This window comes from Mytilus trossulus, chromosome 12, assembly GCF_036588685.1.
Source record: "Mytilus trossulus isolate FHL-02 chromosome 12, PNRI_Mtr1.1.1.hap1, whole genome shotgun sequence".
NCBI lineage: Eukaryota > Metazoa > Mollusca > Bivalvia > Mytilida > Mytilidae > Mytilus > Mytilus trossulus.
The window spans coordinates 23943666-23956422 of NC_086384.1; the positions used below are offsets into that span (position 1 = coordinate 23943666).

A 12757-nucleotide genomic window follows, 5' to 3' on the forward strand; every position below is an offset into this window, starting at 1 on the left:
ACTAGAGGAGTATTGTATAAGTTGGTCTTTACCATTAACTTTACTAGAGGAGTATTGTATAAGTTGGTCCTTACCATCAAAGACTGGTACTTTAAGAGCAAATCTGAAGAAACGTCAATGCACTTAACAAGTTTTTTAATTTAGTTTTTTTAAATCATGCTAAATATGTATCAAATGTTTGCCACTGTACATTAAACAGATAACACTCAACCAGCAAATATAATTGGGTTGCAGTCTCATAGATGTAAACTTCTACCTAACCTTTTTTAAAGATTTAAAAGAAAATGTATGTTTTAAATATAAAAAATCTAAATTGAATAAGCTGCATAACACTACAGCCTTAAGAGTGCAATGCATTTAAGCTTAATCATAAGCATGGACATTATGCATCATTTCAGCTAAGTATTCTGTAGTCAAGTTTTCATTTGGTCTAGTTAATTTTGTTCTACCTGTACATTTAAATTACATGTTAAAATTTATTTATGTCAATATTTCATATGAAATGTATATAAATTATTAGTTAAAAGTTACTTATTAAAATACAACCTATATAAATAAATCCAGTCATGACCAGTTGAAAACAATGCTTTTTATCTACAGATGAGATCAGACATTATCACAATATACCTTTTTATATCTTAATTGTTTTTTACCTGTGGGTTGTATATAGTTTAAAACATTATAAGGCACAATAGAGACTTATTTCAATTACTTGAAATCTCAGATTTTAAAAAAAGCCGAAATTTTGAAATACCATTAGCTACAACGTAGGATATTTTAACCTTCATGTTATATGGTGTCACCAATAATCCCTAACATGCACCTCCCATAGTATGTGACAAATCAGTAACAAATTAAACTGAATTTAATGTGTCTTAATTGAAATTAAAAAAAAAACACAGAACTGATTAAGTTACACCATATAATGCATATAACTTGCTTGTTTAGTAATGCATCTAACATGTCAAATGTTTAAAACCACAAATCACTTAAAAAAAGCAATAAATAATCTTGTACCATGACACTAATAAATAACATAATAACATGCTATTATTTAATTATTAATCCTCATTTAAAAGTGCATCCATCACTTTGCACTTGACAATAGATATTATCATTTCCGGACTAGAAATTGACTTTCTGAGGTAGATCTATAATAATGCATATGTATTATTTCAGAAAAAAAGTGCATTAATGTGAAGAAAAACTGTATTATACAAGTGTATTTAAGTCAAAGATTGGCAACTAGGCTAAATATCAAGTTATACACAGCCCTCTTATTATAATAAAAGACCAAATTAAAATATTATTTTCTCAAAAATCTCAGAATAATTTTTATAAATAACTCTTTGAAATAGCAGTAGCAGATCTAAGGTCAAGCGTCGGTGATTGCACTCTTTAGAATTAGAAATAAGAGAACCTTATTTTGACACAAAATTTACTGTAACTTTATCTTTATGATATTATTTCTTTTTTTTAGAGATGTGCCTGGTCTAAATCAAATGTCTGTTCAATACCTCATTAGGCAATCAGTTAGATTTAATGTTTATAAGACAATATTGCTACTTTCAAACAAACAAATAATTTAAGAAGCAGTTGTTCTTCAAACACTGTCCCTTCCCATTTTAATACATGTATTAATTTAATTTTCAATGTCTTGGTGTCATCCTTTTACTATCATAGTTCATAAATATTTATTAAAAAGACATTTTGTACAAATATTTTTAACCATTTTTTAAAATTTTATAAAAATGAGAGAGAGAAAAAGAAAAGAGATGGAATAAAAATGTCAGTATGTAAATGATGAAAGAACTACATGTATATATGGTCTTTTGATATTTCAGTAGATAATATGACCATTAAATGGAGTTGCAAATCTTCTGTATTATAATATGTTTCTGTCAACACTTTGAATTGTTATAACATATTAGATTATTAATGCATATTCATTTTTTTTTTACGTTAGAATTTTTTATGCTAAAATTAAACTTGAAAAGCCAGCTGAAAATAAAATTGAATGTTTAGTTATACGTATACAGCCATTACAAAAATGTGAATTCTGTCTTATTCAACATAATGTAACTAAATTTGTTTTTTTAATAGGACCAGTATAATCAATGGTTTGTGGCCAAGGTTAAATTTAAAGAGAGGAATGGAAGGGATGTGTAAGTAATAAGTGAAATTTTTCAGATACCAATTTTTCATTAGTACAGGTGAACCATGAATGTTAATGTTCAACACATTGCAAATTTCTATCAAGGTGTATGCAAACCTCTCTGAATATACGAAATCATGTATCAAGAAAAAAAGACCAAAAGAAGTTTTAGCAATCCATGAAAATTGGTACCCATGAAAAATAAATTATTCCACAGTACATGACTTTTTTACATAGTGATTTTAGTGCCCTTGCACTCTTTAAAATAGTTAAAAAAAAACACATTTCTTTTATTGTGCTTCCCTATGAGTTCAATGTACATTTAAAAATTATTAGATTAATGCAAAAAAAGAAGAAAAGAAAAAATGAATTTCAACTGTTGTCCTGGTTTGAATAAACCATTTTAATATAGTGACAACATTGTTAAGTGTATGTTCAAATAAAATTTAGATGCAGATTGTACATAATGTTACTATTCATCTGTCAACTTTTTCTATCATATTTACACCTACAACAAAAAAACAGAATTATTGCATTCACATACATGTACCAATGAATACTAATTCTGTAAAATAGGCCTGCTTTCCATTTAAATATAAAAGTAATGGTAGAAATTAACTTTTACTAAATTGAAAATAAATTAAGAAAGAGCTGCATGGCAATTTTGTTCAACCATCTATGCGTAAGATGTGATTTATGCAGTATTAAGTTTTATGGAAATTTATTCAAATAATCACCAAATCTTGGAAGAACTTTAATTTAAGTTCAGGTTACATGTATATGTCAAAGTTGGTAGTGAATAAATATTGTCCATCTATTTGTCTGTCAGTCCCTCTGTTAGTCGAACAAATGTTTCTGTTAGATTTTTTTAGGTTCTACTGAACTTTAAATAACTTTATATTTGGTAATTTGGTCAGCACTTTTGAGATCTCATAGACAGGTACTTCAGTTTATAATAAATTTAATTGTGTATATGCTTTTTTTATCCATTAAAAGGAGCATTTCACATATTTTACAGCAGAAACATATTTTCAGAGTATAGATTATTTGAGGGGAGGGTGTCATAGGGCTAAATATGCCTATTCCTAACACTTATATAAGCCTTAATTTAGAGCTAATTTCCTAATGCCTGTAAATTAAGACTTTTGTTGACTTTGACTTGCTTACTTTAATTATTTTAGCATTTGCTCAAGCATTGTAAATAAGATTGACATTTGCACACAATATAAGGTAGCAGTGAGTTATATCTGTATGCATTGTACTTAAATTTGATTGGATGTTATCCTAGTGGTAAGGCACACCCAATTACAAGACAATTTTAGTAATGTTTATTTATGTAAGGGTTCATCCATAATTGTCAACCATTTTCAAAAGTGTACAAAACATACACTTTTTCAGACCCCCCATCCTCACTCAGAGCCTCTAAAAGTGTACATCAACCATTTTCAGATTTCAAGACAAGAATCAATCATTCTTAATAAAAAGACAATCTTGTCTATTATAATTGCGTTTAATATCGAAATTTGAAATGAAAACAAACTGAAATATATCCAACTTGTTTTATTTTTATTTTTGTTAAAAAGCGTACGGTAAAAATGTTGATTATTAACCCCCTCCCCCCCAAGTGTACGTTTTGTACACTTTGGAAAATGGTTGACCATTATGGATGACCCTTAACTCAACCCAATCTGTATTGCTGGCAGATGTTAATCTTAATTACAATGCTTGAGCAAATGGTTATTCACACAAAGCATGCAAGTCACCAAAAGATTTCTTCTACAAACATTAGGAACTTAGCTCTAAATGAGGTTTAAAGGAGTAAGTTCGGTAAGGGTCATATTTGGCCCCAATTATAAAGTTCAATGCTACAAGATAAAAAAGGTTATAAAATATAAAAAAGAAGATATGGTATAATTGGCGTTAAGGCATTTGAGAAAGTTTTATAGAACAATTTCTGTCATAGTTTTATTCTGCAGCGTTGACTTTTACATTCTAGTTAGGTCAAAATAAGGGATTTTGGAGAGATTTGAAAAAATCGGCAGGATTTCAGCCAAATTTAAGATCCATAAACACAGATTGTTGCGGTCAACAACCTAAATATTCAATTTAGACATGTAAAATGTTATTACAAACATTATTGCCAAAGATCTTTTTTGTCGACGTATGCGCTCTATGTTTTCTGTCCAAATATTCAATGGAATTTTACCCATTTTCATTGTTTTTTTGTTGAAAATCAAAATGAGTTCTATTTGTGATGTCATAAATAGAACGCAGGAAGTCAAATTTGCAACAAAAAGACTTTTTTCTATTTATCACTGGATAAGGTATTATTCATTGTGATATTGGTCAATAAATCCCAATTTGAAATTTAGACTAAAAAAGGGAGCCATTTTAGGGCCTTATCGAACCTTCTCCTTATTAAATGATTTCACTCTATTATATTTGTTTCTTTTACAGCCAAAACCCAGACAACCACCAGGAGATCAAAGTAGAAGGTATATCCTATAAGAAAGGACATTTACCAAACACGCCACTGAAACAGGGAGATGTAGTAGTAAGTAAAATGTAGTACTATTGTCCCATTACAATATTTGTCAATTTTCGCTATAACAGTAAAATTTTTGTTGATTGTGTTTTGATATTTTTTTAATTGAAAATACATATAAATATATTCATCTTCTGTTTGAAAATAAAACATTTGATACATGTAACATGTATATATACAATAAAATCAGGGATAACAACATAAGTCTGATCGTGATGTATAATAATTTATTCTAATAATACTTAGGATCTTATATACAGATATATAAATAAATATAACTAAGCTCATGTACACACTTTTTTCAACTGTTTAATTTTATTTCAGTTGACCCAGGTAACGTTAAAACACTATCCCTCTCATGTGCAAAGTTTTTTTTTAAAACAATATAATTTTATTTCAGTTAACTGAGGTAAAGTTAAAACACTTATGTGATTTAAAAAGCAGTATGACCTAACTTGTTAGCTTGGGCATTCAGGATTTCTGGAGCTTTTTTTTCTAGATTGCTTTAAAGTCTTGTTTAACAGAGTTGATCTGGTAATGTAATGTTAAAGAATTTGTACCATAATTTACAATAAAGCTACTCTACAAACAAAGGTTTAAAAAAAAAAACACAATTTTTTTTTGGGGATTGTGTGCAAAGTAAATATATGCATCTATTTTTAATTGTAGTATTTTTAATGATAACATGAGATTTATTTTGGATTCGTTATAACTTTTGGGATACAATTTTGTTTTGTGGAATTCAGTTTTTCATAGGCTTGAACGCAGATTTTGATAAATACTGGAAATCAAATATATATAGGTAAATACAAATTTTCCTCTATCTAAGAAAATTGGTATCACTAAAGTAAATGAATCCATAGTATTTTGAAATCTGGATGGTACAGATTATTTAAACTGACTACTTGTGCAGCTTGTAGTGTTCATGCTTTATAGGGTGAGATTTGACAATCGTTACAGAATTTTTACAATAATGTGCATGGTTGAAATTCTTTGTTGTTCAGAGATTTTAGTAACGTTTGGCTATAGTTCTTTAATTCCTAAAGCAATTTTTCAAATGACCTCTAAAATAATTATGCTTAATTCTTCCAAAGTTTCTCAGAAAATATTATTTCTAAAAGAGTTGCTTATATCTCCAGTAAAACCTGTAAAAACTGAACTATTGTACATGTCTTCTACACAATCTTCATTCTCAATAGTGCCTTGATCTAACATGGTTCCATCTACACTGTTTCACTGTACTTCCTTTTAGAATATCAACTTGTCAGTTTATTTTCATGCCCACGTATGATAGAAGAGGGGCAATATGTTTTCTAGTTTGTGCGTCTGTTTGTTCATTTCGTCCATCCGTCTGTCTGTTTGTTCGTCTGTCCCTCTTCAGATTTTTGGTCAAGGTAGTTTATGATGAAGTTGAAGTCCACTCAACTTGAAGCTCAGTGCACATGTTTCCTATGATATGATCTTTCCAATTTTAATGTCAAATTAGAGTTTTGACCCCAATTTTACAGTCCACTGATCATAGTAATGATAGTGTGAGTGGGGCATCCGTGAACTGGGGACACATTCTTGTTCAACCTTGAATTAAATTGTATTTAAAATGCTTAAGTTATTGCTTTGCTAATGCTTACTTCTTTGAAAGTGCTTGCTAAAATCCCAAAGTTCCAGATTCTTGTCTTTAAATTTGATTTAAATTTTTAAATTTGAAGTCATAGACCCCGTTCACACTAGCATATTTTTTATCGATCTAATCTGAATCAATCTAAATAAAACCAGTTAGCGTTCACATTATCTTTCATCATAACGATCTCTATCGGTCTTAAATCTGAACCACTGCGTTCACACTACAATTAAAAACGCAATCAATCTAACCTTTTTGCCCGTAAAACTGTAAACACTGTGTATAAATAGAAATGATTTATCAAATTCATGTCGGTTGATACACTGATACACACACACTTAGGGAAAAAATTGGATAAAGATATTGTTTCTCTTGAATCACAAGTTAAAAGTTTGATACTGGTGTTATTACAGTTTTCCATTTAATATTGTAAAAAAAAACTGTAGCAACGAAGTTACAACACAACGCCAGAAATACTGCGGTTCCTACAAAGAAAAAAAAATCAACAGAAGAAAAGAAGACACAGATTTCGCAAATCTATTCTACGGAGAAGACAACATGTTTTCAGTTTGTTTTAAAGGTCTTTTAACAGAGAAACATGAGTTAAACAACGAACCTGTGAGATAGTTTTGCCGCTACACATGCGCATTCGTTATTTTCGATTCAATCGTACTAGTTTAAACCGATCTATGCGTTCACATCTAAAGTAAGATCGATTTACTTTAGATCGATTCAAACTAAACTACCTCTTTTGGTGTTTTAGTTTAGACCAATTGAAGATCGATTCAATGCGTTCACATTAGCCCTTAAACCGATCTAAAGAGAACCGGTCTAGTTTAAACCGATAAAAATGTCCTAGTGTGAACAGGGTCTAATTGATACATGGGCTGGATATATAGGTAAACACCGTAATATCCTATGTTGAAAAATTGAAAAATTAGGGTAAATACAAGTATATTCTGGGGTTCTTATTTGTTGGATTTCAATGCATTTTCTATTTGAACAGGAGTAAATGGTTATTTGTGCATCTTCAACAAAATAACACTTCATACCAAAATGATTGTCTTCTAAAACAATTCATAATGGAGATATATGTTGGCAGTTGATAAAGACACAAAATAAGCGCAAAAAAGAAATGCACGGAAAATTTACATTTGTGGTATAATAAAAAGGATTTTTCTGTGTTCGAGGATAAAATGAAAAAAGAAAAAAAAGAAAAAAGTCAATGATAATCCAGGTTTATACAGGCCTGAAATAAAGCAACATCATTGGCTATGAATATTTATAATGTCAAACCTTGGCCTACTTTGACTCAATTGATAATACTGATAATAAGAAAAGAATGATAATTAAGTATTGTATGCATGAAAAGTTGCAGAAATTTTAAAATTATGTTAAGAGTATTTAAATGTTATTTCAATACTAGTACATGTAGTTTTAAATTTTTTTTAATTATGCAAGTAGAGTTCCTAATTTTCTTGACTTGTTTGACAATTTTTCATAAAAACCATCGAAGATTCTTTACATTTGATTGTGAACCATCTTACTGTAAATTAATAACTTTTGTGCTGGAGTTAAATCATTTCTTGATATAATTAATGAAAATATTTTAATTATTATAAAAAGCAAATAATACTTTTGTGAAATCTTAACAAATAACATTTCTTTGTATTTTCAGAGGGAACAGAGTCTTGTTCGATTCTTTATAACAAAGAAAGTAAAGTATGTGTGGAACACAAATTCTCAGGAATTTGAGAAGGCAAAGTTAGTTTGTACACAGATTTTTACATTCAGTGTAAATTAAGGGGAGGGGGGGGGGGGGGACGCATTTTTAAGTCAATTGAGATGCAAATCAATTTTATCAGAGTTATGTCCCTTAACAACAGTTAGGGTATGATTATCTGCTTATTTGAAATGAAAGGCCCCCTGAAGTTAAGCTTTTTTTTGTGGTTTATCAGGCTTTTTTTAGCTATGCCATCTGAGCTATTTTGACTTGGTTTCAGAGACACAATTTTCAAACCTTAAAATGAAAATGCCAACTTATAACTTTAATTATCAGATTCAAATTTTTATAGCATAATACTGTTTGTTACTGAAAGGTTTTATCGGTCAATTTCTAAGGCAATTTTTTTCTGTGCCTGAACAATAGGAGGCAACTGCCTATATACCTCTATGTAATTTAAGCCCTAATGACTCATATTTGAAAACTATCTACATTGCTACTTATGAACTTTTGATTGCACAGTGGAATTGTCTACATGTCTATTGTAACTATGTACTTTTTCTTTAACAGGGGATTAGACCATTCTACAAGATGTTCATACTTCCACGAAGCTTTGGGACTTAGTCACTTAGAACAATCTCAAAGGTAAAATCCTTGTAAGCTGTCAGTCCGTCAATCCATCAGTCCGTCCATCAGTCCATCCCTCCCATGAATATTTTGTCGCATTTTTTTCAGAACTCCAATGCCAGGATTTCTGAAATTAGGTTTCAGGGTTTATATAAGTCAGCTATACCATGTGATGCATTTTCAGATTCATCACTTGAAAACTTCCTGTTTACTGAACACTTGTATAATTTACACATGATGGCCAAGTTGAAAATTTTCATCGCATTTTTCTCAGGAACTACAATTCCAGGACTTCGGAAATTTGGTTTCAGGGTTTATATAAGTCAGCTATACCATGTGATGCATTTTCAGATTCATCACTTGACAACTTCCTGTTTACTGAACACTTGTATAATTTACACATGATGGCCAATTTAAGTTGAAAATTTTCATCGCATTTTTCTCAGGAACTACAATTCCAGGACTTCGGAAATTTGGTTTCAGGGTTTATACAAGTCAGCTATACCATGTGATGCGTTTTCAGAATCATCACACGACAGCTTCCTGTTTACCAAACACTTGCATATTTTTACACTATTGACATTATCCACTTGCAGCGGGGGTATCGTCAGTAGCTCACAGTTACACTTGTTTTAACACAGTTTATATCAAAGTTTATATCAATTTTTTTTATTTATATTTTGTAGGAGAAATGTATATGGCAGTAATTCTATACAGATCCATGTGACACCTATAATTACATTACTGTTCAAAGAGGTAAGATTTTAAAACCTACAAACAAAATAAAAATAAAAAGTTCAAGGTCATACAACGAATTACTTCAAGTTCATAATTTATAACAGTTAAACATTTATGAGTTTAAATGCATTGTAATATATATACATAGGGGACAAAGTATTAACACAGATAAAATAACTTTGGTTTGAAGTTGATCCATGTATCATAATCATAAAAAACAACATTTTATTCAGTTTTAAATATCACTTGATCTATATGCAAGTGTGCCTGTTTGTCATGGTTCTTGCATACATTTATATATGCTCGAAATATTCAGATGATTAGTTTTGCATCATTTAAAAGATACAATTTCAATTTATGTAGATAATCAAATACAGGTAATAATAAAAAAGTGTTTTTTTGAGATGTAGGCAAAATTTTTCTCTAAATGATGTGTATTTACCTGTAGTTATTGTTGTGTGGGAGGATTGTTTATGCTTGTAACACATTTAAGCTTACAATTTTGTTAATGGATTTGTTGTATTTTATACTTCAGATCCTATGTCTTTCTTTTCAAAGTTATTTTATGAAATGAATTCAAAATCTGCAAAATATCAAAGTTTGCGCTTTGCAGCAGATATAAGATATGAATAAGATGTACATTATATAAAGATAAATGATCTCAGACTACTTTTTCAAATTAAAAATTTGAAGCAGTCCATGTTTAAACATCCCAACATTTTTACATGTAAGTTGGTAAATCTTTGACCTTTTATTACATAAAATGTTAGTTTATCTGTCCTATATAGTATTTATGAATTTAAAGTGATTAAACCAGAATAGACCAGATTTCTCTTCTTTTATGAACTAAATGCAAACATGCACAGTGATTTATATACAGAGTTGTAAAATGAGATTTAAATTCAACAGACCATACACAGATATATATTTACTTAAACAGTGAAGAAAAAATTTATATACTTAGTTTATTATACCCCACGCAACGAGTTGCAGATACCCCACGCAATGAGTTGTGGAGGGTATAATGTTTTTGACCCGTCCGTCTGTCAGTCCGTCCGTCAGTCCGTCCGTCCGTCCGTCAGTCCTGTTTCTTGTCATCGCAACTCCTCTCAAACCACACAACAGAATTTCACGAAACCTTTTCAGATAATAAGGACATACTATGTAGTTGTGCATATCGACGGGAAATTGCGATTCAATTTTTTTTCTAGGAGTTACTCCCCTTTGAGCTTATTTACTTTAATGTACTACTGCAACAGTATGTCATCGCAACTCCTCTCAAAACACACAACAGAATTTCACAAAAACTTTTCAGATAATAAGGACATACTGTGTAGTTGTGCATATTGAATGGAAATTGCGATTCAATTTTTTTTCTAGGAGTTACGCCCCTTTGAACTTATTTACTTTAATGTACTACTGCAACAGTTTGTCATCGCAACTCCTCTCAAACCACACAACAGAATTTCAAGAAACTTTGTTGATAATAAGGACATACTACGTAGATGTGCATATCGACGGGAAATTACCATTCATTTTTTTTTTAGGAGTTACACCCCTTTGAACTTATTTGCTTCAATGTACTTCTGCAACAGTTTGTCATCTCAAATCCTCTGAAACCACACAACAGAATTTCATGAAATTTTGTAGATAATAAGGACATACTATTTAGATGTGCATATTGGCAGGAAATTAATTTTTCTTATAAATTTTTTTTTCTTGCACTTATTTAATTTCTCCAATGACATTGTGGGGACGTTGGGTATGTGAGCGTGCTCACTAAGGTTCTTTAATTTATTATATGGTCTGAGTTATTTATTTTATTTAAACATAGTTTATTTATTATATGGTCTGAGTTATTTATTTTATTTGAAGATCACCTTTTAAAAGTCGACAGATAATGAAATTTTTATACCCACTCAGCAGCCACTGTAAACAAATTTTGGGATGTACATAGGAATGGATCCATCCTTACATACCTTTGCCTGTTTTTCTTTTCCTTATAGGTTGGATGAATATTGATAAAGCTTTACACAGTTGTAGAACATTATCTGAATATGTGCATAAGGCATATTAAAGGGGAGATAATTAAAGTTCTGAAGGGGTATTTTTCTAGTTGATCATAAATCAATCATCTGTCTGTTGTCATTGAACTCTGGAAACTTAGTAATGAACAGGAGTAGATGAGATATAACTTAAGGATTGTGATCCTGATAAAAAAAAATTCTCAAGATATGTTAAAAAATGCACTTTTCCCATTTTAATACTTATCTTGTTTAGAACTTGATGATTTTTGATTTTTGTGTAGTAATTTGGAAGCAATGCTGCTTAGATGCTTATTGGTAAAACAATGTGGCTTGAAGCTTGAGATTATAGAATTTTTGTTGAACATCTGTGTTAGACCAAGAGGGAGTATTTTGTTTTATCCGGTTTTGATCAAATCCAAAGACTTACAAATTTATTCATTTTTTCTGTCAAGCACTTGGAATTCTCAGTGAGAGCAAAATTTAGAATACAATGTTCCGTGGATTTGTTTATTTTCATTGGTACCTATTTTTTGTGGATTTGAGGGACATTGTGCTTTGGTGAATATTTGATTATTTTTGGATTTGCCAAAATTCACATACAAGTCTTCAGAAAAATGAACTTAGAAAAAATATTTTTTTTACATTCAAATTTATATTTAACCAGTATCTTAAAAATGAATGAAAAATTAATACCCTCTAGCTCAATTGATTAAGACTGGCTTTATATGTTCTACCTGTACTAAGGGGAAGCAACCCTGCTACAATATGTTCAAAAATGCACTTTTCCCATTTTAATATTTATCTGGTTTAGAACTTGATTATTTTTTATTTTTTTGTAATAATTTGGAAGCAATGCTGCTTAGATGCTTATTGGTAAAACAATGTGGCTTCAAGCTTGAGATTATAGAATTTTTGTTGAACATCTAATGTTAGACAAAGAGGGAGTATTTTTTTTTACCCTGTTTTGATCAAATCCAAAGACTTACAAATTTATTCATTTTTTCTGTCAAGCACCTTAAATTCTCAGTGAGAGCAAAATTTAGAATACAATGTTCCATGGATTTGTTTATTTTCATTGGTACCAATTTATGTGGATTGAGGGACATTGTGTTTTGGTAGATATTTGATTTGTGGATTTGCCAAAATTCACATACAAGTCTTAAGAAAAATGAAATTAGAAAAATGTTTTTTTTTAACATTCAAATTTATATTTAACCAGTATCTTAAAAATTCATGAAAATAAATACCCCAAGAATAGTAATAATAACAGTATTTGGTTCGTGTGACATATCCTCGGATTGTAAGAATTACTAGTACAATGTAC

General features: G+C 30.0%; 1 protein-coding gene across 3 annotated transcripts in view; it reads left to right on the top strand.

Moving 5' to 3' along the window:
- Positions 1-12757, top strand: part of LOC134693409 (polyamine-transporting ATPase 13A3-like) — an 82416-nt gene that overhangs the window by 39956 nt on the left and 29703 nt on the right. For all 3 annotated transcript variants that reach the window (XM_063554222.1, XM_063554223.1, XM_063554224.1), the window contains 5 exons: positions 2104-2165; positions 4613-4709; positions 7997-8082; positions 8612-8686; positions 9355-9424. In XM_063554222.1, the coding sequence (XP_063410292.1) occupies positions 2104-2165; positions 4613-4709; positions 7997-8082; positions 8612-8686; positions 9355-9424 (390 nt within the window). The remainder of the gene's footprint in view (positions 1-2103; positions 2166-4612; positions 4710-7996; positions 8083-8611; positions 8687-9354; positions 9425-12757) is intronic.